Here is a 17,237-nt window from a genome sequence, read left to right on the forward strand (position 1 = left end):
AAAATAAATTGATTTTTTCAATAAAAAAATAATTGTAATTTGAAGTTGGAAGAAAGTTTTGGAAAATGTTATCCTTAAGTTAGTTTTGAAGGGAAGTCATTTTCCTTAAATTTGAGAAAAATGAGTTGATTTGAAAAACATTTTCCAAAACATTTAGCCCAACCAAACATGAGAAAATTGGAAACCTTCGTACCAAACACACCCTTAATGTAATTTTATAAGATCTCTAGTCAATAATAATAATAATTAGTAACCCAAAAATAATAATAAAGCATTTATTTAATATAGAATGATAAAAAATTAAACACCCTTGAGGGCGATATGTACAAAAGTTTCTTTCTAATATAGCAGCATAAGAAAAATTGTTGCAAATCAAAGGGATAAATTTGTAAAACATCAAATTAGAGGTTCCCAACGGCGGCATGGTAGATTACGGGGACGACGGCGAACCGGCGGGTACGTCTCCGGCTGAAGAAGTAATGACTACTTTTTCTCGCCACCATTTCGGAAGTTCTGAAGACACCGCCGATGGCTTCTCCGTCACCATTATCGAGGTCTTTCCTCTCTTTTAAATCTCTCTAATTTCACAACTCTATTATGTACAATTTCAAAAGCGAGAAAAACAAGAAGAATGAACTCAGCATAGCTATTTCCTTTTGGCATGTAACTAGAACATGAAAGAAGAGTACGGTTTGTTCGTATGGCCTTGCAGTATTATTCTAGCCGAGTACGTATGGCAACAAAAGTCGCGCTTTACTAGCGCATCTGTGGTTGAGGTAATGAACCTGAATTTGCTTTATTCTATTACTTGTTCTTTCTGTTATTGAAAATTTTATGACTTCGTTGCAAATTGATGTTGAAGCCTAGCAGTGTTTGTTGCCTATTTTGCGTACTGTGTTTTAGTCTTAGTTTGATTAGTGTTTTATCTACTTCTTATTCATCATATGGTTTACAGCTTGGGGCAGGGACCTCGTTGCCTGGGCTGGTTGCTGCAAAAGTGGGTGCAGATGTGACGCTGACTGACGATTCAAACAGATCAGAGGTCTGATTTTGTTACTAGTTTTTCAGTAGACACTGAATTGAGACTTCATTATTTGATCATAGCCCTTGAAACAGTGTTTTAACCCCGTTAATAAACTATGGATGTGTTACATATCTATATTACTGGTAATCTAAATTGGGTTCAAGAACTGGGCATATAATATCGCACAACAGGAATGCAGTATTTGGAATTATTGGTAAAGGAGAAGCCCTTTGCTTTTTTCCCTCTATCTTAATCACCTTGGAGTGTAAAGTGTTTTGGTGTATTTTGAGGCCTTTGTTGTCATGAAAAATCTGGTGTGCCCCACAACAGTATTGGTAATCGAAGTAATATGGTTACAGAAACTGTTGGACTGTTCTGGGTTTTAACTTGTAGAATTTGTCCTGGGGATGCTTTATATGAAATAGAGCTGCCATTGACCCTATTCTCACACACTCATGTTGCTTCAGTATTAGTGATCAACAATCTGAAGTTGCAGTAGTGATTGATGTCATTGAATTACTAAACAATTGATGCTAGTAGGTAGGCTAGAAAGTACCGATCCTGAGTAAGAATGTCTCAAACATTTTGAAGAATTTATTTGTCAGCACCTTGAACTCCCATATATGCACCAAGATACTTACTTCAGTTTTACTAGAACTGTTTTTCTGTTGATATACAGGTGCTCACTCATATGAGAAGACAGTGCGACTTAAATGATATCAAATGCAAGGTAATCTGCATGCTTTTGTTTTCTATATATGCAACTTCTCATTCCACATGATGCATTTTGTGTAGAAGGGGTAAACTGTGTCCATTTTACTTGAGTATCTAAGAGCATACAGAATGCCTTCGAACAGTGATAGTTTTTATGCGTGTCTCCTCCGTAGGTGTTATGAAGATCTTCTTTCATGCCTTTATTTTGTGCAAGATATCTATTTGAGGTCTTTCATTTTCACATTGCCCATGCTGTCATTGAAGTATTTTATTCAATTTTTTCTTCTAGATACACGGACTTACATGGGGTGTGTGGGGTACACAAACCTTCTGTCTGTGCCCAAACATTATCCTTGGAGCTGATGTCCTATATGACAGTTGTGGTAGGATTATCTTTATTTATCTTGTTCTTTCCTTCTTTTCTGGACCTGTCTACTGAAGTTGAAATGTCTATCTTGCATGGTTACCAAGCCTTTGATGATCTTTTTGCAACTGTGGCATTTTTACTCCAGAGTACTCCATCATCCATTTTTATTACTACATATCACAACAGAAGGTGCATTTCTATCTTCTTTTCTTGCTTTAGGTTCAGCTAAGGATTCTTTTCTTGTGTACTTAGCTCATTCGGAGGTATAGATGATCCAACTTCTGAGGGAGATGTTTCCTCTAATTGATTTAAACCATGTGTAGTGGGCATCACCTAATTGGATTTTTGATGGTGAAATGGGGCCTGAAGTGTGTTAAGCTTCTTGATGGGTTCTCATTCATGCCATCGTACAAGACGTCTAGTTTGAGTGGTAACATTCAATTGGCTGAGATTGTTTTGGACACAGCTAACGGAGACGAGAAAAAACTGATGTAACTGAATTCAAGCGTGATGGTGCCAAATATTAGGTTCTGCTGACGTATTTTACTTCCTCCACTGTAAGTCAGTGATCCACTACTTGTCAAATATATAGCTTTTTAAAAATCTTTGCTGCTGTCCTCTTATTTTTTACTTTTTAAATGATACCATAATTTGTAATAGTTCAGGTTTCTATGCAATAACTTGTGATCAACTAAATAGAAGTGACTAGTGCAACAAGGTCTTATGAAAAGAGCCATTATTTCCTCTAATTATTGCATTCAATATAATGAACTATGATAATACAAGGCATGATAGATAAAAGTAGAATTAACTTTGAATTAATCAGTTAACTGTCATGCAATTTTTTTAACAATGTCACCTCCTGTAAGGCTGCTCATCTTTGATCATAGAATTGGAAAAAACTTTGGAGTAATCTGCTTTTGAGCTAGCAAAATCATTAACCATATCTTTAGTTTTGGAGTACTTGAATAAAGCTTGTTCTGAATAAAACAAGCTCTTCCACCGGAGAATTTGCTTGTTATTGCATTCAATATAATGAACTATGATAATACAGGGAATGATAGATAAAAGTAGAATTAACTTTGAATTAATCAGCTAACTGTCATGCAATTTTTTTAACCATGTCACCTCCTGTAAGGCTGCTCATCTTTGATCATAGAATTGGAAAAAACTTTGGAGTAATCTGCTTTTGAGCTAGCAAAATCATTAACCATATCTTTAGTTTTGGAGTACTTGAATAAAGCTTGTTCTGAATAAAACAAGCTCTTCCACCGGAGAATTTGCTTGTTATTGCATTCAATATAATGAACTATGATAATACAGGGAATGATAGATAAAAGTAGAATTAACTTTGAATTAATCAGCTAACTGTCATGCAATTTTTTTAACCATGTCACCTCCTGTAAGGCTGCTCATCTTTGATCATAGAATTGGAAAAAACTTTGGAGTAATCTGCTTTTGAGCTAGCAAAATCATTAACCATATCTTTAGTTTTGGAGTACTTGAATAAAGCTTGTTCTGAATAAAACAAGCTCTTCCACTGGAGAATTAGCTTGTTATATATTATTATAAAGGTGGTTGATGATGGATCTATGGGTCTTCCCATGTTTCAGTGAATATATGCTCTTCAAGAGTGCTGCAAAGGCTGGGTGTAATGTAATGTCAATGTCATAGGTGGTATTGAAGTTGTGTATCCATTTATTGCATGATGAGCAATGGGAAAAAAACTCCTAGACTCTAGAGATAGAGTAGACCATGTGAGATTTGGAGCTTTGTCATATTCACCCGAGAGAGCCATCAAGTCTTCAATTGATAGACCCCTCTGAGAGAAACTTTGTTGAAGTCGATTTGTTCAATGCTGGACTTGGCAGCTGTTCTGTTTCACTAGCTTTTGATATTCACCCATCTTTTCATTTTCAGGCATATTCACTAAGGCCCACCAGAGCAAATCAACTTTATTAAGCTGGTAGAATATAACATTGATTGTATTTACCTGTTTTGGTAATACCATGTCAAAAAATAAGAAATAACTTTAATGCGCGATATCACTAATTGATAGGAAATCACTAATTTTCTCCCATTGTATAATGTGTATGACTTTGTCAATTGTCATACCATTTATCTATTTTTTGGGCATTCTAGAGTAATTAATATTAGAAGGAACTGATTTACTGCATTGCTGTCCTCTTTATATGTATTCTGTCTGCTTATCATAGGGGGAAATTTATCATCACCAGTGCATCTATCGCAGCAAAGGCTGAAGTATATGTGCATGAGACTATGCTGGGGCAAAGAGCTTCAACTGCTTTCTTTGCATTATCAATGACATAGGATGCATGCAAAGAAACATTAGGAGGACCATCTTTTTCTGCCAAGTTTTTCCCTTGGAGTTCAGCAAAACCAAAGCATCGCAACCCGTCAAGAAAGTAAAAGGGGGATAAAATCGTAAAAAGAAGAAGCAATGGGAGGGGGAAGTGTGAGAGAGTTTAACCATTATGGGATTTTTATAGTTGAATAAGGTTTGTGGTTGTGTACTCGGATGGCACTATCATGGAAATGCATCCTTGGAAGTGCTGCAGGCACTGTTTTGTCCTTCTTCGTGGCCTCCTCAACTGCTTGTTTGACTTGCCTCAGGACATGTGAGCTCAACATGGTACAAAATAAGACATTGATTCTTTATGCCAAGTACATAAGAATGGCAAAGGCTATTTATAGGAAGAAGGCCAAAGTTGTGTTATTTCTTTGAATTTGTTGATTTGAAATGGTTGGTTAAAATAGTGAATTTGGTTGCAGGCATGTTTGCTACAAGTTGTGGAGAGCGTTTAAGTTTCTATTGTTAGTAGATATATCATGTTACTTTTGTCTGCCTACCTTTTTGCAGCCTGCTGAACCTTGCCAAATGGGTACTGTATAAACCAGGCATGCCTCCCTTCTCTTTTTCGGGATGTGATCTCGCGGTTAGTGCATCGCTTGAAAATAATAGGAGAGGAGGGACAAATTACAGTAGAGACAAAATACTAGGTTTTTAAAAAAAAATCATTTTATCCCGTCTTGGTGGACAAAGTTATTTGTGCTCACAAGCTAGTTCAAATACCACAATTATAGGAACAAAGTGGTTAATCTTTATTTATAAATACTGTTATTCCTTTCATAAGTGGCTTGTTTTCCAAGTCTCCTTTTTGTTAGTTACAAATTTTGAAGTCAAAGTAATAAGAACATATAATTGTACACTCCCTCCTTACCTTTTTACTTGTCACAAATTTCTTTTTAGAGCCAAATGATATAAATTTTGACCAGCATCTATATTTTTCATCATATTAATATAAGAAAAATTATAATTTGTAGTAATTTTGAATATCTAAATTTGGATTTTCAAAATATTTTCGTAGGTATTTCTTTGCTCAGGTACATGTTTCAGAATATTGCACGGTTATATATATCAGAAAAAATGGATATTTTGTTTATTTACTTAGTCCCACGTGACAAATGTTAAAGTTAAGCCGGAAAACGACTAGTAGAGATAAAACAAATCAAACACTTCAAGAATAAAACCTTTGTGCATATTTTACATTTAACTAAATATCAAATATAGTACTTATATTTTTTCTTCACAAATTAAAAGATAAATTCAAACTATAGAAGATAAAATTCGATTGGAAAGAGTAAAGAGTAACCTCAGCCACCAACCAGAGTTGTGGCGGAGTGGTAAATGCTCCTTCCAGGGGGCGGCTCTAATAAATCGGTGGCCTAAAGACAAATTCGAATGAAGGCCTTAAATTTGAATATATATTTTTTATGAAGTTTATTATAGTCAATTATTTAATCTTTGAGACAGAGTATTAATAATTTGTCAAACTTCTATTACTTCTTTGCTCTTTTATAAAAAGTTTTTATTTTCTCGATATTTTTAAAAATAATAATACTTATAACCTATTATTTTTTTAAAAAATAATACTTATAACCTATTATTTTTTTAAAAAATAATACTTATAACCTATTATTTTTTTAAAAAATAATACTTATAACCTATTATTTTTTTAAAAAATAATACTTATAACCTATTATTTTTTTAAAAAATAATACTTATAACCTATTATTTTTTTAAAAAATAATACTTATAACCTATTATTTTTTTAAAAAATAATACTTATAACCTATTATTTTTTTAAAAAAATGAGGCCCCTCAAATTTTGGGGCATGCTTTTTTTTGCAAAGCTGTAGAGCCGCCCCTGACTTCTTCATTCTTAACCAGAAGTCTTGAGTTCGAATTTTCCTTGATAGGGAGTTATCTTTGTTAGGTAGGCTTTAGCCCCTCAATGTGGGTACCGAACATCATGCCGAAATAAATAAATAAAAAATAAACCTCGGCCTATTTGTCATTACCGTTAAAGGTTAGGGGGTGTAAGTGCAAATTGATAGAAGATTTTGGGTTTTTTATAAAATATATTCTCTTGATCTCGTACGCACAAGGAGAAAAAGGGCTATGCCGTGTTTGGATGGCCGAAATTGTGAATTAGGGGAAAATCCAGTTGTTTACTGTAACGAAAGTAGGTCAGTTTTTACAGCAGCAGTTTGCTCAGAGGTAAATTCTCTCTGTTCGATGTATATTTTTATTATTATTATTTATTCGTCTGCATTGTTCATATAAAAAAGATCACATAATTTCTCTTCTGTTTCGTAATTTCTAGGGCTGTCTTTTTCACCAATTTGATTACTATGAATTGTATAAAGTGGAAATTTTAGAATTTTATCAAGCTTATAATCGAATTGGATTAACTTTTGGCGCGTGATTAGTGATCAGACGAGATTTGAACCATGTATCCAAGTGGCCACAATGAAGTTGTCATCACTACACTTTAATTCTTTCAAGTCCAATGTTGGTCTGTTCTACTAATTTAACGGGATATCTGTATGACAGATGGAAAGGAATCACCTAATGTTTTTGTATCTGTTGTGATTTGAACTTCTCAAATCACTCTATTGACTACTGTGTCATACCTTGAGTGCCAATAGACCTTTATGTATTTGTTCCTTTGTGGAAAAAAATTATATACTTTGGTGTTTGTGAGTTAACAAATGTGAAATTGCTGTTTTCTAGTATTGAGTTATAGTTTCCGGGTAAAAGGTTCACTGAAATTGCTAATTGTTGTGATAGGTCGAAGGCGAATTAGTTCATTTGCATCTGTGTATGCATGAAAATTTGAAACTTTAAGGAAATGGAAGAAGAGGGTATATTCTTTAGTGTTTGGTACATAACGTCTTGTTAACTAGAGGATACCGTTTCTCCTTTTGATAAAAACTTCATGTTGGATAACGCCTCAATCTTTACGTAAATACTAAATTCTCAATGCAAGTGTCTTTGGTGATACATGTATTCATCTTTGAAGATTACTTGGATGTTTGAATGCCTTCTTTGAGATGAAAAACAAAAGTTTTCAAGCTTGAAGTTCTGTTATCTCTGAGTTGTTCTTGCTTGTCATGGTAAGGCGCAATACTGCTGTAATTAATAATTGTACTTTTGTTCAATCAAATAGATGGCTGGGAGGCCGGCTCGTTTGAAAACACAGGTAACTGTGCAGCAGCGAGAATCCCAGTGTAGAGCTAAGTGGACCACATCTCTTACTATAATATTGGTGGGGTTAATGGTAGACGAAGTTCAAGGAGGGAATAAACAAAACAAATCTTTTAGCAAGAAAGGTTGGAAATGTATTTGTGATGAGTTTCATAAAAGAACCGGTCTTACATGGGAGAGGGAGCAATTGAAGTATCGATATGCTGCACTAAGAAAGCTTTTTGCTACTATGAAATTGCTACTTGATCATACTGATTTCAAATGGGATGAAACTACAGGTTTAGTGACAGCAACAGATGAAGCTTGGGATCGGTACATGAAGGTGTGTTCCCACATTTTCTGTTCTGAAAAGAAATACTTTAGCTGCTAGGACACACTTTTCTGTTTGCAAGTTGAACTCTGGTTTCCTTTTTATTTTCTTATAACTCCTAATTCCAGAAGATTCTTGTGAACGAAACGTCCTTTTTCAATGCCTAAGTAATTCATTCATGGATCACAAAAGTGATTTATTGACGGATTGCAGTTTACCATATATAAGTTTTTCATGCCAAGGTCTTTATATTGTTCTTATAGAAATCATCCATCACAAAACCCCTCCTTGACATGTACTAATCAGGAACATCCAGATGTGGAGACCATAAGGAGCACAGGCTGCCCATTTTACAAGGGACTGAGCGTGATATTTGCGGATTCTGGAAGTAGAGGGACAGATAATGGATTTACTATGCACAAGGACCGTCTCCCTGGTTCATCATCTCATTCTCAACCTCCAACACTGTCCCAGGAAGAGTTGTCATATTCAGAGTCTGAAGAAGGTCCTGATTCCAATGAGCAAGAAATTATTCAATCTGTGAGCTCACCTACTGATACAGGTCGAAAGAAAAGGCGTAAGGGGGTTGATGGTGCTATTGCAAGAGCTATATCCGAGATGGCTGCTGCTTCAAGACTTAGAGCTTCTGCTGTTGAGAAGTGCAGTGACAAGTTCACCATAACCGACTGTGTTAGAGCGTTGGATAAATTGGAAGGTGTCAATGACCAAGTTTATTATGCTACTTTGGATCTCTTCAACAATCATGCAGCTAGGGAGATTTTCTTGTCTCTCAACGTTGGGAAGCGGCTGACCTGGTTGACTGGCAAATTGTCTGGTCCTCCCTAATTTAAAAATTAAGTTCTCCTAATCTTGTTATATTCAAGTAAGCAACCATATCCTATCTCAAGTAGTCATTTATTGGTTTTTACAGAGCTGGAAGCTTCATGTATAGACCACATTATTTCTCCTTTTTAACAACTAGGAGTAAGAATCTATTTCAGAATTTGGCAACTGTGAGATTAAATTTTGGCAGGAGTTGAAAATTGCTGCACGAGGGAGCATTTTGTTAAAAAATTGAGTACACTCATCATACATTCGGATGAAATCTGCCATTGTTTCTGTTCATTATTATTTATAACCAGTGTGGAAGCTAAATCTCTTCTAAACTAATAACATCCTCTGATGACAAACCCTAGTAGCTTGTCTTGCACAAAATTAATCAAAGCGTAGTCACCACTTTCATCAACCGTACTCTGTCAGAAAGGTTTTACCTTTGATATTCACTCTTCAGAATATCTGCATTACCAGGTTTTTGATGAATTCTATATATACATCAAGTCAAAACTAACTCTTCCTTCTATTGTGGCTGCCTGGATCACAGCGAAGCCACTCTGTTTCAGTGTCTCTCAAGGTAAGATATTGTGCACCTCATCCTTATCTTTAGCTTGATTATTATGTATCAACTCAAATGCATGTGTCCACACATTAGTGATTTCTGTCAGCTAGGTTATTCTTTTATACTAGTGGTGTTCAGGTCAACTTGTGTGTACCTCGACTATACATGTTGCCTCTCACCAGTATAGATACCAAGTGAGTAGAATCTGGAGATTATTCAATGTCATCACCCGTGTTATTATCACTGTCTAATTTGTCATACTTTGGCCTTGTCATCCTCAGCCTTTGCTCCTCTCTCAACCATGATCCCAGGGTTCTTACATTTGGGCTAGTAGAGGTTTTAGGTATAGAAAAAGTGTCATACTTGAACTTCAACAATCAAAGCTCAGTAAGCCTTCTTCTCAAGCTCTTTGAATGCCATTTTCCGACTTCTTTTGCTTGAGTTTTTCTACTTGTTGCACCAAAACAATTCCTTCGAATGCTACTTTTTATCTGGAGCATTGTGTAGTCCAAGTTGCCACCCTTCACTGCAGTATTGGTCTATTATCACAATTTGGTATTGTGGTGGTTTCAAGGTTTTGATTCATGCCCCAAATTGATACATGTGTGGGAGCATGTTATTCATTACAATTTCTTATTTCGCAGTGAAATACCTAAAAAAAAAAATCATGGTCGGGAAGGTTAGAGCAGCCAAAACCATTGGAATTTTGATTTTATACATTGGAAAAATCCATTTTGCTATTAATAGACTAGGAATGGGGAAAGGATTAACCGAAAGAAAAGCAGTCAATTAGTTATTCGTCATTTATTTATTTAATGACCAAAATTAAATGGGGATATATAGCTAGGAAACATAGAATACAAATTCATTTATTTGCATCAAGCTTTCAAGGGGTTCATTCAAGGCATACTAGAACTATCACTCAACAGAAAATAAGAGCTTTAGTTCAGCCCATCGGGATAGGAATAGGAAAGAGAGAGATTCTCGTCGTTAAAATAAAAAAATTATTGTTACTTTAAAAAAAATAAAATCTTGAGCTAAAATTTGCATTGTGATTATAAAAGTTAAATATACTATGTTAAAATTATTGAGATTAATCGGGTCAAATTGGGCGGGTCAAGACCCAATCCATTTGAGCCCAAACTAAACTTGGGCGGGTCAAGACCCAACCCGATTTCTATTTCAATCCATTTTAATATCTCCAATTTCAACCCAACCCGCTCATTTGGCATCCCTAACTACTACTAATCATCATCATCATCATCATGTGTTCACTCAGTTAAAGAGGGAAAACGCAGGGAAGAGTAACAAGTTCCACAGGGCAATTGTTGGTGGAGGCGGCACATGGAAAAGATCCGACATTAGTAAACCAATTTACGACAAGAAAAGACAGTGATTGGGTTCAAGATCAGGTTCCGTTTTGATGAAAAAAACCAAGCCCCAACCTGGTATATGAAAGAATATCGCCTTAGTGATAAAATACTAGAGGACTTGAGACTACATGGTAAAATTCGATATGACGATTTTGCTGTATGTAGCACTAGGAGGAAAGTCAATTCAGAGAATTTTCTTGGCAGTTGTTCATCACAATGTCAAGAAACTTTGAAATCCAGTGCAATTCCATCTGATGAGTTAAACAGTATTTTGAACGGGAACATGAAATCAAATGTGACCCAATTGCCTGCTGCAATACAAGAAGAATGTTCTGTTCCTGTGCTTCTTCAAGAAACTCTCTCTGTTAGTTTACTCGCAAAAGAATCAAATGTGCCTGCTGCAAAAGAAGTGGAAGAATGCTCTGTTCCTGTGGAAACTCGTCCGGATTATGACATTGCTACTTACCACAAAGAACTTGATGCGTATGCTGCCTCTATACTCGAAACAATTACGTTCCAGAACCCCAAGAAGATGATGATGAAATCCCACTTTTCAGCGAAGATTTTTATATTGGTCATACAAATCTGTGGAGTTAAGTAATCTGTGATGGTTGATACAACTCATTCTTATGTTTTTAATTGTTTTTATCTGTCAATGCATTTCTGTAACAACTCAAGTTACCACACAACGAGGATATCTATTATAATCGTTGACAATACAAAATACAATTGAGAACTGGAAACAACAAGCAAGTAACCACTAGCGATTCTTAAAACGAAACTCAGAAAGTAATCAAAGGGGAAGAAGATCAGAAATTACAGAGATGGATAGAAGGAAATGAGAAGCTTAGACTAAGAACGGAGATGAGAGGAATCAGACTCTTTTCTTAACAATTTGCATAATTCCTAAATCACATTGCACTACCTTTTTTGATGGAGTCGTTTCCATGCCCACTACTCAATCCGGATCCCAAATTAACCTAGCCCTATTGCTTGTTCTCGGCCCAATAGCTCTTGTCATCCCTATAACTACTTGTATGACGTTGGTATCCAGAATTTCGTTCATAACAATTTCAGTTTCCTTTACTTTGTGGTTTCTAAATCTGGTTTATGAAAATATTTCTTAAAAGGTTTAATAGTTGAAAAGAAAACTGCAGTGTTTGGATTAAAGAGATTAATGGTTAGCTGCAAATCACCATTGAGCCCATTACCTTACTTGGTTAGAACGTCGTGCCAAAGGGCACAGGTTTAAGACTTGCATTGGCCATTTTGTGTTTAATTATTTTCCCTTCAAGTCTCTCTCTGATATTTTCGGTTCAGTTGTCTTCACCACTTTGATTTTTTCCATCATTTTTCAGTTAGTTGCGTGAAACTGTAAGGTCAAGTTTCATTCACAAAATTTCTACTTTTTTCCAAGTAGAGTTCATGTTTAAACACAGTTTCACTTGTACAATTTGTTCCAAGTTGAGGTTTCCGCATGACAACACACTGATTCACAAAGTATAGAGGAATAGCGTGTTGCTACCTCTATACCGTGCTTAAGTCTTGAAGTGAGGCTCAAACGTGTTGAACACTTTGTCTCGCTTAATGTGTCTTCATCAAGGTGCTAAAATATACTTTTGAAGAGGCGGCACTAAACTATTTATATCTCACTTCATTGTTAAAAAAGGATCAATTTCTTAGATTATATATTTATCATTCATGCTTATAATTATTAGTCTTAGACTATATATATATATATATATATATGTATTGTTTCTCCTTTTGCGTCTCTTTACATTAAAGTAAACGTTTTTTTCCTCTTTTGATAACACTACCCTTTCCATACTTATCTATCATTAAAAATCTAACATGGCAGCTTCCATGCTACATTTTTAGTAAACATCATCGGTAATAGAAATTAGTTACACTCAGATGAACCAATTTCATTGATCACTGGACCATACCGTACCCTTCTAAATCTGTCTCTAACTTAATGTAATCGACGACATAAGGAGAATAATCAATATATACATGTACTCTAAGTTAAGGGAAACAAATTTGTTATCAATCCCTATAATTAAGTTGTCTATGTATATTATAAGGATTATGACTATTTATTCTTTGTCGTTTGGTAGGAAGAATTAAGAGAAATAGTTCATGCATTATGTATGGTATTATTTAGTTTTATATTTGGTAGGAATTTTGGTTATATGCCTTCCATTTAGTAATATTAGTAGTAATACATATGATTTAATACCATGAGATTAATCTATGTAGAGACAAAAATATCCATCAAATCCTTATAATCATTTTATTTATTTTCTCGATTTTATGTTTTATATTTGTACTAGTAAATTTATTTGAATAAATTAGCTTACAAATTTTATTATTTAGAGAAAGTTGTTTGTTGCTAAACAAATCGAGTACAAATCAATACAATATTTGAATAAATTAGCTTACAATTTATATTATTTAGAGAAAGTTGTTTGTTGCTAAACAAATCGAGTACAAATCAATACAATATTTGAATAAATTAGCTTACAATTTTTATTATTTAGAGAAAGTTGTTTGTTGCTAAACACATCGAGTACAAATCAATACAATATTTGAAATGTGAGTTGTTTAACATTTACTAATTGAAAGGTAAATATATTACCACATGATGTTTGTGATCTTAATTGAATGTATTATTTGTTGATATATATGTGATTTTCTAATCATTTGTATTTCAAACAATTTATAAAATTACATACATATTAAAACTACAACTTGCAATTTTTATGTGTAAATGTAGATTGTTTATTCGATTTTATTATCTTTTACCGTCTATTCGATTTAAAAGTAGATGATCTATCTTTTTTAAATGGAAATTTGATGTTTTGTGAGTGATCAGTCGAATAAAATGACAATCAACCTCAATATATTTAATTCTTTCATGATATATCGAATTTGAGGCAATATGAAAAGCAACTTGATTATCACTAATCACACCAAATTTTTGTCGGTGTATGATGCTTCAACCCAATTTCAATTAAAAAATGATGTATCCAAATAATTTCATTAGTAGACTGCCACATGTACTCAATTTTTGCACTGAATCAAGATATGACATTTTGTTTCTTACTCCTTTATAATACTATGTTCCTTCCAACAAAAACACAGTAGCATGTAGTAGGTCTTCTATTATTTTTAGATCCAACCTAGTCAACATTTGCAAAAGACTCAACACGAGTATGGGCGTGATTCCTATACAATATACCAAGTCCATGAGCTCCTATCGCCTTTTAGTCTAAAAAATATCATCAACTCAAATTTAATTTAATTGAAATTTTTTACGAATTAGTCTGTTCTTTCATTTGTTTTAAAATATAATATTTTTAATTATACACATTCTTAATATAAACTCATCCCAAAAAATTTCAAATATTTAAATCTAACTATATTTGAAATGAAAAATAAATTATTTACGTTATCAAACTTTTTTGTAACAAAAACTAAAAAAAGAAAGAATAAAATTTAGCTAATTAATATATTCATAGACTACACGATTTTATCCTAATCAACACTAACTAAAGAAAATTTTACTTACTATTCTAAAACAATAAAAGGCATATTTTTAGTTAACGGTCACTAACTAAAAATTATGTGTGAGTTTCTAAAAATGGATTCCAATCCTAAAAAAACTCGCTTAATCCATTAATTTACACGGTTTGTCTCTCTATACATACCAAAGGGCACGTTGGAGCGTTAGTCCTTTTTTTTCTTCTTTGTTTGTTTTTGGTAAAATATGGGGATGAATTTTGATGATGAACAACTCATGATCTCTCTTCTCAAATTTGTTAGTGGTAGCTCTGTTCAATTTCAACTTGTCGACTTGTATGGCAACAACAAACCCTCTCAGTTATTCGATACCACCACCACTACTGCTACTAAATATCATGTCTTTATTCAGTTAAAGAAAAAAAAAGGGAATGGTAAGAACTTCAACAGGGGAATTGTTGGTGGTGGCGGCTCATGGAAAGGAGTTGACAATAGTAGACCAGTTTACGACAAGAAGAAATCAGTTATTGGGTTCAAGAAAACTTTCCGTTTTGAGGAAAAAAATCATGTCTGGATTATGAAAGAATATCGTCTTTGTGATAAAATACTCAAGGCCTTAAGACTACGTGGTCATACTCGACATGAAGAGGAATTTGTTGTATGTCGCATTACGAGGAGCGTCAATTCTTCTCAGGTTATCATCCCTTCAGATCACAATGTAGAGAATTTTCTTGATTCTCTACTAATTTCTTCATTACAATGTCAAGAATCCTTTGCTCAGAATCAATTTCAAGATTTGGGACAATCCTTTGCTCAATATCAGTTTCAAGAAAATCAAAATTTGGAACAATCCAGTGCTGCCTTTGCCCAGAATCAGTTTCAAGAAAATCAAGATTTGGGACAATTAAGTACTCCTAATGTAATTCCATCTGATGAGTCGAACAGTATTTTGAATGGGAACCAAATTGGTCCAGTTAGTTTAGTGTTGAAAGAATCAAAATTGTGTGCTGCAATAGAAGAGGAATGCTCTGTTCCTGTGGTTAATCAACAAACTCCCTCTGTTAAAGAAGTAGAATGCTCTGTTTATGACATTGCTACTTACCACAAAGAACTTGATGCATATGCTGCCTCTGTACTCGAATCAATGGTTCCGCAAGAAGATGAAGCTGATTCTATCCCACCATTTTACGAAAATTTTTATATCGGTTTTACAGATCTATGGAGTTAAGAGTTGGTGATAGTTGATACAACTCAAGCCTTACAATTTTGTTTGCCCAATTGTATATCTGTCAATGCACTTTCACTTTTCTTTTTACACCAGTCCTTTACTTGGTGGTTTATAATTATTTTTTAATAAAAATATTTCCTTTATACATGAAAATAAAACTGCACGGTTTGGGTTAAATAGATCAATAGAAATCTTAGTTAAGACCTAAGAGAAAATGAATAGGCAAACACGCTCTCGTGATGAAAACTTTGTTTGACATCTCGAAAATGATGTATTCCAATCTTATATATTAGTTTCTCAAATGTTGACAGTCGTAATGCTATAGTAATAAATGTGCAAGATTATCGCTTGAACAAATTTGTTGAATAACTATTTGCCTATTTCACCATTTTGTTGAAGATCATGCGTAAAAAAGTACTTAGGTGAAATATGTTTTGTTCAATCTCCTATGATGAAACGTTCCTTCAATTGAGCTATGCAAACAGTACTATCTTCATACAATATTGTTGAAATTTTTATTTTTAAAGAAAGATGACATAATTGTAAAGTATGTTGAGTTATTGACCTTAACCATACACACTCTCGATTATCTTTAAAATAACTATTATCTCTAGATTCTCGAAGAAGTGACAATTATTATTATATTCATCGAACACCATGATGTAAATGTACCTCCATATGTAAATAAATAGATCATGCTTTATGTGGGTTAGACAAATATCCACATCTGCATAATCAATCACCTCTAACGTGAATGTATAAGAATAAAACAATCTCATATCAATTGTTCCTCAAAGATATCTAAATATATTCTTAATACCTTTTCAATGTCTTCTTGTTGTAGAGAAGCTAAATCTCACCAATAAACTAATTGTAAAACAAATATATGATTAAAGATGAAAGAGTATTTACCACTACACCACAACCCTCGTTGGTTTTTATTAACTCTATATTATGGGCTACTACTCGTATGCAAAATAAAGGTGATAATATATGTAGTATTTAAAAAGGACCAAAAGAAAAGTTAAAAGGATTCTTGAAAAAAATATGTTGTACATTAATTTATGTATTGAGTATTTATTATGTTTAAGCACTAAATTAAGGTGATATTCCATTTGTCCCCGGATGGATATCTTATTAAAAATAGTTGTCTCATACTCTCATATTACTTGATCACTCACTAAATTAGGATAGAATTAATTAAATTTTTCCCATTTTATCCGTACAATTAGTATGACCTTTGGAATTTTGAACAATTCTCAATACTATAGCTATTCCTATACTCTGTGTATTATTTTTCTAACTTATTTTATGTGCATTGATATGAACAAAGAACAAAATAGTAAAGTTAATCAATCTATTAATGATTTCTTAATTACCGTGTAAAATAGAAAATGCACCTCTAATAAAGGACGGAGGGAATAATATATACATTCATTAATCATGATTAGTACAAAAGGGACATGTATAGAATTAGACTAAAGTAATTAATCCATACTGGTAATTACGCTCGCTTACTCAAAGACAAGGTAGTGTCTTGAAAATTCTTAGGAAGTCGTTTGGTACACGGGATGAGATAAGCAAAATATTCCACCTTTTATATTAGATAGTAATCCCACTAAAGGGATGTGTTGTAACACAATGATATTATTATCCTTATTCCACATAGTCAATAAACTCAAAACATTATACAAAGCATATGTTGGCTTTATTTCACTTATAATCTCACTC

At 33.7% G+C, this 17,237-nt stretch overlaps 3 protein-coding genes across 9 annotated transcripts; all 3 read left to right on the top strand.

Moving 5' to 3' along the window:
- The first annotated feature begins 322 nt into the window (after positions 1-322).
- On the top strand, positions 323-4,913 carry LOC102588643 (methyltransferase-like protein 23). 7 transcript variants are annotated; one of them, XR_001471556.1, is made up of 8 exons: positions 323-554; positions 672-776; positions 956-1,042; positions 1,704-1,754; positions 2,028-2,121; positions 2,210-2,294; positions 2,429-2,662; positions 4,322-4,913. XR_001471556.1 is itself a non-coding variant. In XM_015302750.1 (8 exons), exons 1-7 carry the CDS (start codon positions 423-425, stop codon positions 2,598-2,600), a joined length of 726 nt encoding a protein of 241 aa, XP_015158236.1. In that variant the 5' UTR covers positions 323-422; the 3' UTR covers positions 2,601-2,643; positions 4,322-4,913. The 7 variants fall into 7 exon arrangements, 3 of the variants coding, with proteins under 3 accessions (XP_015158236.1, XP_015158235.1, XP_006361955.1); XR_001471557.1 differs by lacking the exon at positions 4,322-4,913 and adding an exon at positions 3,719-4,190; XR_001471558.1 differs by lacking the exon at positions 4,322-4,913 and adding an exon at positions 4,026-4,190.
- Positions 4,914-6,588: 1,675 nt separating this feature from the next.
- Positions 6,589-9,042, top strand: LOC102591738 (L10-interacting MYB domain-containing protein-like). The gene is made up of 3 exons (XM_006361898.2): positions 6,589-6,687; positions 7,640-7,999; positions 8,294-9,042. The coding sequence occupies exons 1-3, from the start codon at positions 6,589-6,591 to the stop codon at positions 8,831-8,833; spliced, it is 999 nt and encodes a 332-aa protein (XP_006361960.1). The 3' UTR covers positions 8,834-9,042.
- Positions 9,043-9,269: 227 nt separating this feature from the next.
- LOC107057786 (uncharacterized) lies at positions 9,270-11,483 on the top strand. Its single transcript, XM_015302753.1, has 2 exons — positions 9,270-9,398; positions 10,669-11,483. Exon 2 carries the CDS (start codon positions 10,836-10,838, stop codon positions 11,355-11,357), a length of 522 nt encoding a protein of 173 aa, XP_015158239.1. The 5' UTR covers positions 9,270-9,398; positions 10,669-10,835; the 3' UTR covers positions 11,358-11,483.
- The last annotated feature ends 5,754 nt before the right edge of the window (positions 11,484-17,237 follow it).

The sequence above is a fragment of the Solanum tuberosum genome, unplaced genomic scaffold, assembly GCF_000226075.1.
Source record: "Solanum tuberosum cultivar DM 1-3 516 R44 unplaced genomic scaffold, SolTub_3.0 scf00378, whole genome shotgun sequence".
Classification (NCBI taxonomy): Eukaryota; Viridiplantae; Streptophyta; class Magnoliopsida; order Solanales; family Solanaceae; genus Solanum; species Solanum tuberosum.

Excerpts from the sequence above, each read along its gene's own strand:
- LOC102588643 (XM_015302750.1), top strand. The coding sequence starts at position 423 with ATGGTAGATTACGGGGACGACGGCGAACCGGCGGGTACGTCTCCGGCT. Across the intron at positions 1,043-1,703 it reads ACGATTCAAACAGATCAGAG|GTGCTCACTCATATGAGAAG; the intron begins GTCTGATTTTGT and ends GTTGATATACAG. Across the intron at positions 2,122-2,209 it reads TGTCCTATATGACAGTTGTG|CCTTTGATGATCTTTTTGCA; the intron begins GTAGGATTATCT and ends ATGGTTACCAAG.
- LOC107057786 (XM_015302753.1), top strand. The coding sequence starts at position 10,836 with ATGAAAGAATATCGCCTTAGTGATAAAATACTAGAGGACTTGAGACTA.
- LOC102591738 (XM_006361898.2), top strand. The coding sequence starts at position 6,589 with ATGCCGTGTTTGGATGGCCGAAATTGTGAATTAGGGGAAAATCCAGTT. Across the intron at positions 6,688-7,639 it reads CAGCAGCAGTTTGCTCAGAG|ATGGCTGGGAGGCCGGCTCG; the intron begins GTAAATTCTCTC and ends TCAATCAAATAG. Across the intron at positions 8,000-8,293 it reads CTTGGGATCGGTACATGAAG|GAACATCCAGATGTGGAGAC; the intron begins GTGTGTTCCCAC and ends TGTACTAATCAG.